The sequence below is a fragment of the Hermetia illucens genome, chromosome 2 (genome assembly GCF_905115235.1).
Source record: "Hermetia illucens chromosome 2, iHerIll2.2.curated.20191125, whole genome shotgun sequence".
NCBI classification, from domain to species: domain Eukaryota; kingdom Metazoa; phylum Arthropoda; class Insecta; order Diptera; family Stratiomyidae; genus Hermetia; species Hermetia illucens.
Genome location: NC_051850.1, coordinates 68,056,951 through 68,074,080, shown reverse-complemented (window position 1 = coordinate 68,074,080; position 17,130 = coordinate 68,056,951). Strand labels below are relative to the sequence as shown.

Genomic DNA, 17,130 nt, shown 5'->3' with positions numbered 1-17,130 from the left:
CTGTTACCGTCTGCCTTTTCACCCACATGACCATTAAGGTCGCCGGCAATGATGATATAATCGTCAGCAGGCACGTGACAAGTTTTTTCATCGAGGCATTTTTCTCGACACCAGGTCCGCTTGTCTGTGGTGCGTACGCGGTGAAGAAGTGAATAGTGCAATCAGCTGATATAATGGTGAGCTTCTTCAGCCGATTATCAAATCGTTCGACTTCTTTAATGGCATCACGGAAACCCTCTGAGATGGCAATTCCAGCACCGTATTGAATGTGTGGGCTAGCAAAATAGAGAAGTTTATAGCCACATTTAGCGTTCAGCCACGTATTTGTTTTGTTCGAACTAACTTACTTACGTCCTGGCGCTGTCCATGCGTCAAGAACCTTTGCCAATTTTTTGACATGGCCGGGCCCCTCCTGCCGCGTCAACTAAGGCGAACGCTCTACCATTTTTCAGAGACTTGTTACCCGATTCGATTATTTTGTTTCTAACGACATTGGATGCATTTTCTTGGCCGGCCTGTCGCGAGACCTGTCACCAAAAGAGATCAGGTAGGATTTAGCATAGTGGAATAACTCCAACTATACTCTGTTTATCTCTTCCCCTGATCTCAGCATTTTATTTTTGTTTTACTGAGGATAGTACAAAGTACCTTGCCTCAAATCCTCCTCCTTTACCTGGGCTTGGGACCAGCATACTATGTTAACAGCATGGCGAAGTTGTATAGTATATATACCTACTCAGCAAGTTAGAGAATTTCAAACTTAAAAAAACATAATTAGCGTAGTAAGAAAAATTATTTTATAAATAAAATAAAACAAGTCGGGAAACCGGAAGCTAGACGCTTCAGGTATGAAAGGTTTTGTGTATTTCTTTTATAAAGAGATTTGGGTGTACATTTGTCCCATTAGCATGTAGCATGTAAAATATGCATATATTATGTGAAAATATCCACTTTCAAGTGATATTGACGTTCATAGTCTTGAATTTGCAGAGGAGCGACAGATTTCACCTAGTATAACTTTGTTAGTAATAGTGCGATTTTCACCAAATTTGATAGGATCATGATCTATACTGTAGCCTACATTGCTGCAAAATTTTGTGATTCTAGGGTGAACTTAAGGGGGGTTTTCCTGTCAATTACTAAAAATTGTAGTAATATACTATTATTAACTTTATTTGAACAGGTATCGTTATGGAGGGTATTTCGGAGCCTAGGCACTATATGGTGCCCCCTGATTTTTTTTTAGATTTTTCGGCTGGGTAGTTCCTGAGAATGGCCCCCTTAAAGTAACGGTCACTTTCAACCCCCCGCACTCCCCACCTTTTCAACGAAAGTCAAAACTTCGGCTTCGAAAAGTACTAACCGAGACCTTTAATTTGATACCCCACATGACTATATTTGATGAAAAAAAATGTACACCCCCTTTTGCATATATGGGGATCCCCCCTTAAATTCATCGTAAAAGGATGTAGCTCACTATATGCGTGAGCGTTCACAGTTCCCACCTTTCTACCAAATTTGGTGTCAATCGCTATAACCGTCTCCGAGAAAAATGCGTGTGACGGACAGACAGACAGACAGACAGTAAACCGTGTAAACAGTGTTTTACAAACAAAACCTTAAAAATTTATAAATATAAAATTATTATGGGAATTCCCAATATCCCAATGTTCCCAATATCACGCCGGAACAATGATAACCTTTGTTTAGATCAGTTTTCGTAAACCTTCGTCCATTTTAGATATGCCTGAAAGAAGGGACTTAATAGAGTCAGAAAAAAAACCGGAATTAATTTTTTGCGTAACAAGGGATACTGCGAAAATTACCAAAGTACTATCAAGCGCATCGTAAAAATAAATGAGGATAGGGCCGATCAATATTGTCTAACCAGCTCAACTGCGACAACATCTACCGCCACTGATTTATGCAGTTCCAGTATGATCTAAAGAGCGCAGTTACATCAGAACCATTCTATGTCCCCTTCGCTTTTCACCAAAAAGCACCTTTTCGGCACTCCACCTTATTTTTGTCTTGAGCGATACTATCAGTAACATCTAACACCGTATCAATCATACTGTCTCATAAAGATTTTTTTCTTCTACCCTCTAAAACAGTCCATCAACTTGCTGATTACAATTCGTTTGTTATAGACAATGTAACGTAACTATTATATCATAGTAACATCATCTCATTAAGAACTCAAATGTTGAAAAGTAGAAAACGTGTTAGAAACAACTGTTCTTGTTGAATCATACTATCGTTGCAAGCGACACTACAGGCAGTGCAACTTGATTGCCCACCTAAAGTTCCTCCTACTAATACCAACCTTGTTGACAAACTCCAACTTGTCGGCAGACTATTTACCAGTAAAACCGACCTAAAGCAATTCGTCTAAACTTGAGATAGTAACCTCATGCAATACGACATACTGACAAATGAGCCCAGCGAAATCGTTCACATATCAGCGCAATCTAGAAGGAGAGATTCTCCATAGCCCTTTGCGAGGTAAGGACATGCTTGGTCAATTTAGTGTCGCAGCTGCGAAAGGCGCATAATCAATGTTGCGATCATATTGTCCAAGATGGTGATAACTCGAAGGACGAAACTGACCTGAACGACTCAAAGACTGCAACTCCAGTATCACTAAAGTTATGACTAAGAGTCAACCCGATCTCGCTACCAAACGAGATCCAGGTTGAAGAAGAAAATATTTTCTGATATTTTTCGGGAAATTTAGCCGACTTAGTGAGCGCCAGCCTGTCGATGTCATTACCGGGGGTACGAATCTCGAAGCATTAAGAGTGATAAAAAAAAACTGAAGCCAGTCTCGTTGAAAGCTCAGACTGTTTAGATACCCTATACTCCACCGAATCAACTTTACTTTTAACAAACTTTTAGTAGCAACTTTAGTAGCAACTTTATTTTTTTTCTTATTTTTTATTTTATCGATATTGTTGCATTGTGTACCTCCGCGGATACATTCTCTCCTTTTCGCGGGGTGTACTATCATTTGAACTGGTTGATATTCTTCCAATACCCATTTTAATTCCTGAATTCGGTTTGAAAACCAATTCATTCTTCCACTATATGGAATGAATAGCACCCATATCAAACCGCGGGCCCGTCAGTAAGGCTGCTTAAGAAAACCTGTGGCTATTATTCAAAGAGTACTCTATCATTTATCCTTTTTACTTTACCTATTTCAAAGGACTGTCAATTGACTCTGGGCTAAACTCTCTAAATAGGTTCGAGGTCTCCAATGCGAATGCATAGAATACTCGGTCATTTCTATGAATTGCATTTTTGACCGGTTGATGATGATTCTAGCATTTAACTATCTCGGAAACTGCCGCTTGCGGAAAAACCACAGTTCCGCAGTCTGCTGGCTACTTCACCCAACAATTTAATGAATGTAGTCATTACGATTCCATTTCCACCATCATTTTCATGAAAACATGTAATTAGCATAAGTGATTCTACTCACCTTCAATTTCGGTTGAAACCATGACTGCCCCAAGGTGTTCGTTTTCAATTTCGTGCTAATTGCAAACAATGTCAAGTTCAAGCCGCGTCCCACGCAACATGTGCATTTACCTCGGGGATTCGGCAGAGTGCCTCGCTAGGATTCTGCCAGTTCGGTGCTAAGTTCTTTGGAAGAAACTCAAAGTGAAACTTTATTGAACATTTTTCATTAATTTGTTGTTTCATAATTTCAGAAAACAATAGCAGCAAAGGAAACGCAAAACCGGTCGCGGGAGGCACTCTCCCATGAAGGAAGCGAACGTGATTCGGTAAGTTAACAGAAACCACAAATATTCGTGTAAGAAGTTGCGCAACCCTAAGAAAATCCATCACTCATTTGCACCTAAGCCTCTTCGGTGTCCTTGAAAAGCTTAACAGTCCGTCACATTTTCATTAATATAGTCATAAGTGAAGTATGAATGGAGCACAGTAGACCCAGTGCTGGCGGTTAATCGATCATAAAATTGAATGAAAAAGAATATTCACAAAGAGTTCGTTGATCTAGGCCAGTTGGAAGCATGGAATCCACAGTGGAGGACGCCAGGTAGTTCATACTTGAACTGCTCCCTGGTATTTTCAACGGAAAATTTCTTGTTCGTGGTATGTCCTCATTACAGAAGTGTTTTATGTACTCAAAAGTAAAACTAGATAAGTATCTTTTACGTGCAGAAAACCACAATTGTCAGAGAACTCATAGTTCATATGATCTAGCTCCTTAGGCACAGACAGAACCCCATCCTGAGCAAGCCAAAGTGAGGCCAAATTCTTCAATCACAGAACAGTTCGAACATTTCTGCTGACACTGTTCTTGGCACAGTTTTCCGGCCAGCGGGAGCATTGTGGCGCGGGCGAACTTCTTAATGTCGTTACACTTTGCTGCACCACAATGCAAACAAAAAATAATTGTATTGGACTCGAACGGTTTCAGTTGTATTACGTGAGCACGGTCGGGTTTAGACTTGCGACCACATTGTGTTGTGATAGTTTAACCAGTCACCGCAACTCCCTTCTTTCGGCTGCTCGTTTTAATAAGTGAGTAGTAGCGTGATAATTGGGTTACGGTTGTCGTATCTAATTGAATAACTCTTCATCAGGCGTTGGTGTGGGAGGAAGATGGTGCACTTTGGGTTATTAGGATGGGAAGATTTGGAATGCACATTTATCACTGCTACCACTTTGAATGATGATTGATACATACAAAAAGTCGCGTCAGAGAACTCTTCTGGTAAAAAGTATTGAAAACATCAAGAGCTTAGTAGACATATTTTCTGTTTGAGAGTGTATTTCCATTTAAGGGAGAAAACCGCTCCAAAACGTTTTCGTTTAGACTATGCTTTAATATAAGAAAATTTCACACATGAAAGAAATCTGAAGAATTTGAATTGGTCCCTTTCGTTGCCCTACATGGGGCCGATTTGGCTGCTTAAAACTTTAAACGCGTTTTTCTCAAAACAAGGAATTTCAAGTTGGCCAAACCAATATCTGCAACAATTTTTATCCGATTGATTTGATTCATATTCAAAACAACTTGCTGCTTGACACTACATAGGGTTTCTTTCTTCATATTGCAAGGTTATTTCTTCCGAGTTGTCACAATCTCGGCAGATGCCGGATTTTACCTAATACTAGCATTAAGTGCCAAGCATTTAGGTTCGGACAATCCTACCTACTTAAAGGCTGAAGGGGCGCTGTTGTTAGTGGCCCATGGTTGGTAAATGAGAGAATCCGTCGAGAACTCCCCACAACATCGAGCACGTATGCAGAATGGTGTACTTCTGCATGGTTTGAACCAGACTGTGCGAAAGTCCCAGGACATCAAGAAAAGCCGTAAGGGATTTAGATTCAATACCTGTAGCTGACAATATTGTGGGAACTACAACCACTCGATGTTGCTGTTATGGGGGATAGGGACATCAATTACATACGTGGAGCGACCCGTCTTGTCAACTAGCAGTACGACAGGCTATGCAGAGTATAGCGATCAGTTAGCACTTCCCGGTCCCAATACATGCTGTCAGCAGAACTATCAAGTACTCAAAAAAACAAAAAAGTTGACTGACGGTTTCGTCCAGGGCAGAAGCAACTCATCAGACGCTGCCTCACCTCTGGCCTGGGAGCAGCGTGACCGAAAGTAACGACAGATGGTAATTACTTCAATTAAGTATAATCGCAAACACGTAATGAGTACGAATTATATTCAAGTGAAATCCGTCATCAGTCCAGATCTAAACCAGGCCGAAATAAATAATATTTTTTTTGTTGAGGATGCTGAGAGTCCGGAGTCCACACACACTTAGTGACGGACCGACCGGGTTTACCGTGTATTGTCTTCGACTTCCTTTTATTGATCTGCTCTTGGTCCGGCTTCACCCCACTCAGAGGATTAAAAGATTTGATTCTTCAAGTTAAGTGGAGTCAACCCACAGTCTGCCTTACAGACAGTCGCATGCACACCTGCTGTAAAATTAAGCGCGCAGCGAGTCGACTTGGCGGTGTCACGTCAACCACGCCCCTACCTCCGATGTCACGAGGCAGGTTCATCCGCTCCATGGCAGAGTTTGGATGACGCATTCAGAATTTGGACATAGTAGACCGTATATGCCGCTGGTCGTTTCCCAGATCGGTCTTCGTCCACGGCAACATTCCGAATGCATAAGTCAGTGAAGGGACAGCGTATACATTCAATGCGGTTATCTTATTCTTCCTCGAGAGATGCGATTTCAGTTCCAACTTCACACGTCGCAGGAATTCGGACAGCAGAGCATCCTTCAAATCACCAACTCGAGCATGGGTTCCTTGCGGAATTCCTAGGTGCTTGTAGAAGTCTGCCTCGGTCATAGCTTCGATGTGGAGGTCACCAATGCTATGTCCAGCATGCGTCTCGTAATGACCTTTGCGAATGGTTTGGATTCGACACTTGTCTAAACCAAACTCCATCCGAATATCAAGCCTGAACATATCTATTATTCGCAACAGACTTCTAAGGTGGTCATCAGTCCTAGCAAACAGCTTGATGTCATCTAAGTATATCAAGTGTGTCGGTTCGCACTTAGCGCGTAGGCCACACTTTATTGCAAAATCATGCCCTCTAGCATCATTCAGTAGCCATGAAAGGGGGACCAGTACCATACGAACCAAAAAAGGAATCAACGAATGCCCCTGGAAGTTGCCCCTCCATATACTAGGGGGCTCTGAGGTATTAGCACCCTCAGATATACGGGCTGATAAGGTGGTATGCCATCCTTCCATGACTGTCGCCAAAAACTTTATTAGTTTCGGATCAATGCGATAGAGATGTAGGATGTCGATTAGCCAGGTATGCGGAACGCTATCAAAAGCCTTGGCATAATCGATATAGCAACTAAAGAGATTCCTTTGGCCTCTAGTTGGTTGTCCTACAACTACCGAATCGATAATGAGTTGCTCTTTGCAACCCCTTGAATCAGCTCGAACACCTTTCTACTCCTCGGACAGAATGTTGTTGTTCTCGAGTTGCGCATTGACCCTTCCACTAATAATGGCCGTTATGAATTTGTAGAGGGTTGTATCTGCGGGGTCCTGCGCCGTGTCCTTCTTAGGGATAAGGTAGGCAATCCCCGCAGTGAGAAAGAATGTAAATACGTCCGGCCGATCCATGACCTCATCTACGCTGTGTTCCAACTGTGTACGCTGGTAAATTTCTTATACTAGAAATTCTGCACCCGATCTAGACCTGGGCCCTTCTAGTTTTTCGGTAACATCCGCAAAATTCATGCCAGGTGTATTGGCGTGGCGGGTACCTTCGGCGGTGATCCACTCAGCATGCTCAGCATACTGCGCGGGTAACCCGCAAAATCCTCCCCAGTATTCTTTCGGTTTCGTTACCGAAAACTGCACTGTCTGGACGCTCTGTTGGGATTCGATGAGAGATCTGAAAAATCTCGACTGGTTCCTCGCGTATGTTGCATGCTGAATACGTCTGGAGTGACTTTCGCTATACCTTCGTAACCGACTGCATATGACAGAAAGTTCCTGCTTTAGTGTGTCCAGAATTTCAACTACAGGTGTCTCACTGGGGATGGCATAGTTTCCGTAGACCCTCTGTACTTGATTTCTTACCCGTCTACTGACATTGCCAGTGCTGATCTGGATCAGCCTAGCAATGTCCTGCTTTAGTGAGTCCCGCCGACGTTCAGGCGAATTTTCCATGGTGGATCTCTTCGGTCACTCAAACAAATAAAACGAAAGCGAATCTTCTGACCATGCAATCTGATAGCCGCAACTGCACCACAATACGCAAGTCGAGATGCAATCTCATCATTGATTTGAGATAGAATTCTCGGAGTTCCTGGAGATGCGTAGAGCCTGGGAATACCTGGTCTATGCAAAGGATCCATATCCGAGAATTCCATAAACGCTCTTTGGAATTCGTCCCGAACCTCAGCGGAATCCTCAACTGGACGGTGGAGAAGAATGCTTCGGCGAGTACTGAAACTGTTACCTGCAGTGCGGCGTGGTGTTGTTGATGCCGCCGCCTCTGCCCCCATCGACTCTCGGTCATCAGTCTCGGCGATGACCTCAAGTGGAACACGCTCCCTGATGATAGCCGGGATTGAATCACTGCTAGTTACTGTTAGTTACGTGTGCGAATTGCGGGAAACGCTCGACAAACTTCTGGTGTAACAAGGGGTGATAAGATATTGTACCTGCCCCCACCGTTATTTCGCAGTAGGAGCGGATGATAAAGAGGTTCATTTCCTCAGTCCACTTCATCCGCTGCCTTCGTGAACCTGCGGAAGTGGTCGCACAGATTGTGGCGAAACAGCTGCCGTAGGCTGCTCCTGGTCATCGTGGCTCCTAAACGTCGAACCACCCCACGACTAGCGGTTTCGATACCGTGCTGTCCATTTCGGGAGCCCGACCCAGTCACCAAGTCAGACGACTCCCGCCGGTTATTCGTACCAGACCTCAAATTTCTTCTTCTTCTCATTTTTGGTGGTGCATTTTATCTCTAGCTTCCAGGTGGGGGGACAGCTTCCTCAGTGAGTAATCTGCAAGACTGCAAAGATCCTGCTCTTTCCTCACCTACCCCCTGAGACGGTCCGGTGGTGTACAGCCATTCAGACTGAAGCTATCTATCCCTCCTCCTTTCACAACCGGGCTTTTTATTAATATAATATGGCTTTGTTTGAATTGAATTATTGGAAACCACGAAAATCAATTTACAAGGAAAATCCTATGTAGTATGGAAGCTGCTATAATTTCTAATCAAATTATTTTTGTTTCAATACTGTACCTCTGAAATTGTTGATGTTATGGGTGCGACCACGCAACTAAGACGAAAACAAGTCGGGAAACCGGAAGCTCTACGCTTCAGGTATTAAAGGTATTGTGTATTTCTTTTATGAGGCCATTTGAGTGTGCATTTGCCCATTAGTACGTAGCACGTAATATATGCATATACTATGTGAGAATATCCACTTTTGCGTGATATTAACATTCAAAATCTTCAATTTGCAAAGAAGCGACAACTTTGACTTATTATAACTTGGTGGGATCATGCTCTATGTTATAGCCTACATTGCTGCATTCCGTGATTTTAGGATGAACTTATGGGGGTTCTGCAATCAATTACTAAAAATTATAGTAGTATACTATTATTAACTTTAATCCACAAAGCGGACACGACGTTGCTTCGGGGCGCACACGGGTTTCAGCCTGGACAAAGAGACCGCCTTTTTGTGACCACCGATCTCGAGCTGGAAAAAATGTTCTCCCCGCTCGAGAACGCGGTACGGGCCCTCATATGGAGGCTGCAGCGGCTTCCGGACGGCATCCGTCCTGATCAGCACGTGCGTGCATGTGTCCAGTTCCTTGGGCGAACAAGCAGGTATGGACGAGTGTCGAGTGGGTGGTGGCGCCTTGATGCGACGGAGATTGTCCCTCAGCAGACGCACCAACCCCGACTCCGTGAGACCCGATCTCTTGTCGAAGACCGGATCGCTTGGGAGTCTTGGGTTCTCCCCGTAAACCAGCTCCGCGGGGCTGGCAGCAAATTCCTCTCGGCGGGTTGTACGAAGGCCGAGTAGGACGAGAGGCAAGACTTGAGTCCAGGACGGGTCGTCGCGTGCCATAATGGCGGCTTTCAGCGTCCGGTGCCAACGTTCTAGCATCCCATTGGACTGCGGGTGGTATGCAGTGGTCCGCTGGCGTTTAAAACCCAGGAGTTTGCCTAACTCGGAGAAAAGGGTGGACTCAAATTGCATTCCCTGGTCAGTGACGATCACTGCAGGGACGCCAAAGCGAGGTATCCACTCTCGGCAGAGGGCTTCGGCACAAGATTGCGCCGTAATGTCCTTCAGAGGTATTGCCTCAGGCCACCGCGTGAACCTGTCGATGATTGTGAGGCAATACTTGTAACCGTGCGAGTCTCGCAAAGGCCCTATTATGTCGAGGTGTATTGTGTGGAAACGCTTGGTAGTGCGGGGGAATGAGCCCACTTCTTTCCTTACATGCCTGGAGACTTTACACTTCTGGCATGCGATGCACTCTCTGGCCCAGGAATTGATATCTTTGTTCATGGAGGGCCAGAAGTATTTTCCGGTGACTAACCGGTTTGTTGTCCTGATGCCGGGATGCGCCAAGTCGTGAACTGCGTGGAACACTTCCTTGCGAAATGTGGCCGGAATGTATGGCCGAGGTCCCTTTTCCGAGTCTTCGCAGCAGAGCGAGAGGTTTGAGCCGAAGATGGGCAACTCCCGAAATTTGTATTTGGGGTTGGACTTGAGGCTCTGAAGTGCTGCGTCATCCACTTGCGCCTTGGCAATAGCCGAGAAATCGAGTGAGGCGGGGATGTTGACTTCGGAGACACGAGACAAAGCGTCAGCAACAATGTTGTCCTTCCCGGACACGTGCTGGATGTCTGACGTGAACTGGCTTATGAAGCTCAGGTGTCGAAGCTGACGAGGGGACGCTTTGTCGGGCTTCTGTTTCAAAGCGAACGTGAGAGGCTTATGGTCCGTGAACACTGTGAACGGCCTGCCTTCTAGGGAGAAACGGAAGTATTTGATGGACAGGTATGCGGCGAGCAGTTCGCGATCGTAGGTGCTGTAGTTCCGTTGAGCGGGATTCAACTGTTTCGAGAAGAAGCTCAACGGCTGCCAAACTTGGTCCACCTTTTGGTGAAGGGCAGCACCTACTGCGATGTCGGAGGCATCAACAAAAACGGCTAGGGGTGCATCTTGATGAGGAAATGCCAAAAGTGTAGCATCAGCCAGTTGCTGTCTGGATTTATTGAACGCGCAGACAGCCTCTTCAGACCACACAATCTCTCGTGTGTCTTTTGTTTTGGGGCCAGACAAGTACGCGTTCAAAACGGACTGGTGATGGGCGGCCTTGGGCAGGAAACGACGGTAGAAGTTTAGCATGCCCAAGAACCTCCTCAACTCCCTCACTGTTTTTGGACGCGGGAAGCTTGTGATTGCTTGCACCTTGTCTGGGTCGGGCTGTATTCCTTCAGAGGAAATGGAGTGGCCGAGGAATCTCACCTGTTTTTGAAGGAATTTGCACTTCTCAACGTTTAAGACTAAACCGGCCTCAAGGAGACGTTGAAAAATGCACTCGAGATGGGCTAAGTGCTCAGACTCAGTAGAAGAAGCGACCAAAACATCATCCAAATAGACGAAACAGAAATCGAGGTTTCGCAGGACTGAGTGAATGAACCTTTGAAAGGTTTGCGCCGCATTGCACAATCCGAAAGTCATTCGGGTGAACTCGAAGAGTCCAAAGGGTGTGCATATTGCCGTCTTTGGAATGTCTTCAGGAGCTACTGGGATTTGGTGGTATGCCTTGGCTAAGTCCAAGGTCGAAAAGATGCGGCAATTCGCGAGGTGATGCGCAAAGTCGTGGATGAGTGGAATCGGATATCGGTCAGGAACAGTCTGTGCGTTTAGCCTTCTGTAATCCCCACAGGGACGCCATTCGCCATTTGGCTTAGGGACCATATGTAAAGGGGAAGACCAACAGCTGTTTGAGGGCCTGCAGATACCCTGTTGAACAAGTTGTTCAAATTCTTTCCGCGCGATAGCCAGTTTCTGGGGTGGTAGAGGACGCACCTTTGAGAAAATCGGGGAACCAGTAGTATTTATGTGGTGCTGCACATTGTGCTTTACTGGTTTCGAGAGACTACATTCGGTAGTTATCTGGCTGAACTTTTGGAGGAGTGTCCGAACACGAGAGTCGGAGATGTCTTCCAAAAGAACGGAAAGGTTATTGTCAGCGTGAGATACCATTTGGCCCGACGAATTTAGTTTGGTTGTGGGGTCTATAAGGGACTTATGTTGCAAGTCCACCAGCAACCCATAGTGACACAAGAAGTCTGCGCCTAATATGGGGAAGCTGACATCCGCCAGGATGAAACGCCACGGAAACGTCCTACGCAAGCCAAGACTCACGTCCACTTGCCTGTACCCGTATGTATTGATGCGGGATGAATTTGCTGCCGCCAGTTTGAGGGGTTGTGGATATAGTCGATGATGCTGGGGTACGGGAAGAACCGAAACCTCCGCACCCGTGTCGACGAGGTAGTTGCGCCTGCCGAGGGGGTCGAAAATAGTTAGGCGACGTGGCGCTGCGCTCTGGGTGGCCGTCGCCAAGACCCCCCGCGGACCTAGTTTTTTGTGGTAGGCGCGAATTTGCAAGGTAGCGTACATCTTGTCGCTTTGTCTCCGAAGTTACGATGATACCAGCAAATACCCTGGTCCGCAGGCTGTCTTGACGACCTGCTACCCGAACGCCCTTTTCGTGTGGCAGACCGTGAGCGAGCTCGCGGCCTGGCACTCGAACGCTGAGCGTCCAACGTCGCCCGCATCTCGGCCACGCTGGCAGTTAAGGCCGCGATCTCGCGCCGTAAGTCGCCGACCTCATCCGACGGTGGTTGAACGGCCGCTATGGTTGGTCGAACGTACACCTCCTGTACTTGATCGGCCGTTGCTGCCAGTTCCTCCAAGGAACCGGAGACGCATGCTAGGATCGCCTGGGTGCCCTCCGGGAGCCGACGCAGCCAGAGCGACTTGATCAGGTCGTCGCCGATCTTGCTCCCACCCAATTGCCTCATTTCACGAAGCAATTGGCTGGGAGTTCGATCACCCAACGTTAAACCCGCCAGCAAGTGGTCTAATTTTGCCGACTCGCTTGCCGACAGGCGCCTGATCAACTCGCTCTTGAGCTGAGCATACGATGCCGACTTCACTACGTCGGACACCAGAAGTATGGACTCTTCGTCCAGGCCGACCACCGCGTAGTTGAAACGGGTCGCGTCCGATGTGATACCGGACATTTGGAACTGTGCTTCCAAATGCACGAACCACAGCTCGGGGTTCCGACGCCAAAACGGAGGAACGCGTACGGCGAGGGCGGTCACTTGTGGGTTCGATGGGCCTGCCGCGTCTTTATTTTCAAACGACATTTTTCCTAACGAGAAGTACGATATTGTGATGCAGACGCGGTGAGTTTATACTGAAACGCGGTGAAATTTACACCGACACGGCAGGCCGCACCCACAAATGCACGCACGAAACGAGAAAAAGAAAACGACGACCGAAGCGGACGCTCTCCAGCGCAGACCAAAAACACCGGGAAAACAGAGAACTTGCGATTTGAAACACCTCAACGCCGTCTCTTGCAGCGGCTTTAATTTTATTGTCACTTTTTCTTTAAATAATATTTCAATTTCAAACAATTATTTTGACAGAGGCTGATGAGAATACGCAAACACTTCTTCAATTGAAAATTTATCGATTTTCCGCTCGGCTGCAAGGAAGCAAGAGTTCCGGAATGCGTTGGCTCCGCTGCTGCTGCTGCTTAAGTTGGGCGGATGACGGCCGGACGGCTCTCCGATCTGTTGATTCCCGGCTCGGGCTGGCGTGAATGCGATACGCAGTCGCTACTGCTGATCGTTGCCGCGGCTACTCCTGTCCCTGCTACGTGACTCTACCTGCCGTTTCCTTCCTGTGAGTTCCCAGTTCCGCAATTCGACAGTTGATTGACTTGACCGGCCGAGCAACGAGGAAAGGGCGACGAAAATGTCCGCCTGTGGCACTTAGACAGCTCGAGCCGTGGGCGCGCTCGGCTCTACTTGGGCGCGCTGGGTGATTCGCTCGCGATGCGATGACTGAGCGAAATGTTTTCGTACTATCCCCGACGTTGTAGCAACGCAGCGAAAGCAAGACTCGTTTTCGGGCGAGAAAAGTGCCAATCCGTTGAATGTGCTACGCGCACCGGGCTGAAGATCGAGATTTTGGGAAAACACTGCGATCCTTTCTTTGTTGTTTGTTGCGGAGCAACTGGTGGGAACGATTTATTTGGGATCGCTGATGCTGGAGTTCCCAAGGATGCTGTTCTTCGGGGTCACCACTTTAACTAATCTTCACGAGGTGGAATCGAAACTTTACTGTTCTCACGATAAGCTCGCTCTTGTGAGATGCCCGGGGAATTTTCGTAATAGAAAAGTCGAGATCGGATTGAAAGAAATCAAAAGATTGGACTTGTGAAGATTTGACTTGATTTACTTTATTTAATTCTTACAATACTTTTTTATTACTCGCGCTGAAGTGATCTGTCTCGCGGTTGGGAACAGAAGAGACCGACTTATTTCCATGCGGCCCTTACTGTCCCAACCAACGGCACTTTTTTACCGCTGGCTCTCCACTTCCCCGGTGCGTTCTGAAAACGCGTGAGTGGAGAGTTTCCACGTTCAGCGCCATCTACCCGTCCGCATCCGCAACATCCGAAATAAATTTCGAATGCTGCAGATCCTGCCGCGCCACAAGATATCGGCATGAAGAGTATTTCGGAGCTTAGGCACCATATAGTGGGAGCACCCTGATTTTTTAAAGATTTTTAGATGGGGTAGTTTCTGAGAATTGATCTGTGAAAGAAATCACCACTTTTGACCCCCGCACGTCCCAGCTTTCCAATAAATGCCAAAACTAAGACCGGCTTCGGAAAGTAATCGATTTACTCGATCTTCTCTTGGTGTAATTCTTTTAGATCATCCCAATCTGTTTTTGCGTCCATTATTTCCCGTCGACTGATGCTTTTACAGAAATCTTACTATTGCCAAGCGAGAATATCCGAACAACTTATTTCTCCGTTGGCCAATGCGATTATGGATTTTTTTTTGTTCGGATCTCAGTTGTACCATCTTGCAAGGCAAACTTTTCTAGTATTCAGGTTTGATGAAAAGGACGGAGTGCGGAGCCTGGAAAGTAATTATTCCTTTCACGGTCGGAAGCTACTCAAGCGAAAAATCTGAAAAAATTACAAAGCTGGCACTAAACGGTGTCTACACTCCCAAATACCTCCCATACCGATATTTCCTTAAATAAGTGAATAGTCTGACATAATATGTGCGTATACATTACGAGCCAGCAGCAACAACCTGTATCCGGTCTAGGCCTGCCTTAATAAGGAACTCCAGACATAGCCGAGGTCACCAATTCGATATCCCTAAAAGCTGTTTGGCGTCCTGGCCTACGCCATCGATCCATCTTAGGCAGGGTCTGCCTCGTCTTCTTTTTCTACTACAGGGGGCTGGATCATCCTCATCCATACGGATTAAGTGACCCGCCCACCGTAACCTATTGAGCCGGATTTTATCCAGAACCGGACGGTCATGGTATCGCTCATAAATTTCGTCATTGCTACGGAATCGTCCATCCTCATGGTGAGACGTTTCGAGCGGAACACTTTTTGTAAGCTGAAATAGGCTCTGTTGGCTGACAACAACCATGCGCGGATTTCACCATCGTAGCTGTTATCGGTTGTGATGTTCGACCCTAGATAGGAGAAATTGTTGTTTTGTTGTTGTTGAGATGAGACGAAGGTCCATTCAAATATTCTTATATAAGAAACTCAAACCTTTCATACCTGAAGCGTCCAGTTTATGCAAAAAAAAACATTTAGTAACTAACTTTTTATTGTGGGAATTACTTAATAATACCTGGAAACTTAACATTTCAGAAAATATTAATTTTTGCCGCTAGTGTATGTATGTGATGTGAAATTACATTCTAATTTTAAGTATTGGACAGCTCTAATAAATTTACGTTGGATGAAGAGTAAAGCGATCTCCGTCAAATCATTGAGGTTTCAACTTAATTGGGAGAAGTTTTCAGATGAAGACTTTTACCTCTGACGAAATTCATTACCTACGAGTATAGCGAAAAAAACTAAACTTTGTTTTCTAAATGCCGAATAAAGAGTTTTTATTGCTTGGTATTTCGAGGACCAGTTGTCCTCTTCCTCAGGGAGTTTTAGTCTTCATTACCTGCCAATACGTCCGCCTGTCGTACGACTTTAGTAGGAATAACCTAAACATAAACCGTTACTTCTGCATGTAATAAATATATATTTTAAGGGGAAATATATAGTTAGACGAAAAAAGAAAGCAAATTTTTCAAATTTTTTTTTTTTTTTATCATAATTACAAATCGACAACAATTATGAAACTGTAGAGGCTTGAAAACAATATATTGACTTGGGGGAAAATATTTTTGTAATATGAATAAAATCAAGTCGAAATACCGGAAGCTGGCACTTCGAATATAAAGGGCAACTTTCTATGCACCATTCGTATATGGCTAAAAGCCCAAAATATTCCTTTGTATTTTTTTCAAGCTACAAGCAATACGTACATATTACATACGTAGATACTATGCTCACGCTAAACAAATAAACATTGCCTATTACCAACTATTGTATTCTATATGCATGTAAAAAACTGATCGTATTCTCGATTTACTTCGTGCACAAAAGTATGCATATGTACATATACAGTACATATATTACCCCGTATGCAATGTACAAATATATCTATCTGAATTAGGCACTACCCCAAAGCTTCATATAAATACACACATCTGTCTGTCTCGAGGAATAGATATTGATATATAAATGATTAAAAAACTAAAACGAAATGTTTCCCTGCGACCTCACTATGTTGCGGTATTGACAAACTGATGTGTTATGATGACTCATACACGATTGAGAATGCACGAAATTCACACAAACTTTAAAAGTTTGACTTTCTATAACTTTGTTAATAACAGTTGGATTTTCTTCAAACTTCCCAAAGTTACGCTTTATGTTATCACTTATGCTTGTGCTGTACTTGTACTTCTAGCATGAACTTGTGGCGCGGCAGGATCTGCAGCATTCGAAATTTATTTCGAATGTTGCGGATGCGGACGGGTAGATGGCGCGGAACTCTCCACTCACTCATTTTCTGAACGCACCAGGGCAGTGGAGAATTAGCGGCGGAAAAATGCCGTTGGTTGGGACAGTAAGGACCGCATGGAAATAAGTCGGTCTCTTCTGTTGCCAACCGCGGCGGCGTAAACACCGCAACCTAAAAAAGTTAAATCACCTTGTGGATTTTGAGTATAAAGATTAAAAGATTGTATACATAATTGATTTTATAAGTTAAGTATAATTGTGTTGAAGGAATATATATTCAGTTTAAAATCGTATATAATTTTGACGTAAAAGCTTAGAGTGTACTTGGCCTATACGAATTCAAGTGGCCGACTATTTGCAACCGTTATACTAAAGTGGTGACCCCGACACTGG

General features: G+C 45.1%; 1 protein-coding gene across 1 annotated transcript in view; it reads left to right on the top strand.

Moving 5' to 3' along the window:
• The window catches only part of LOC119648453, a 117,964-nt gene that overhangs the window by 66,720 nt on the left and 34,114 nt on the right, over positions 1-17,130 (top strand). The window contains exon 4 of the mRNA XM_038050209.1: positions 3,717-3,791. Within this exon, the coding sequence (XP_037906137.1) occupies positions 3,717-3,791 (75 nt within the window). The remainder of the gene's footprint in view (positions 1-3,716; positions 3,792-17,130) is intronic.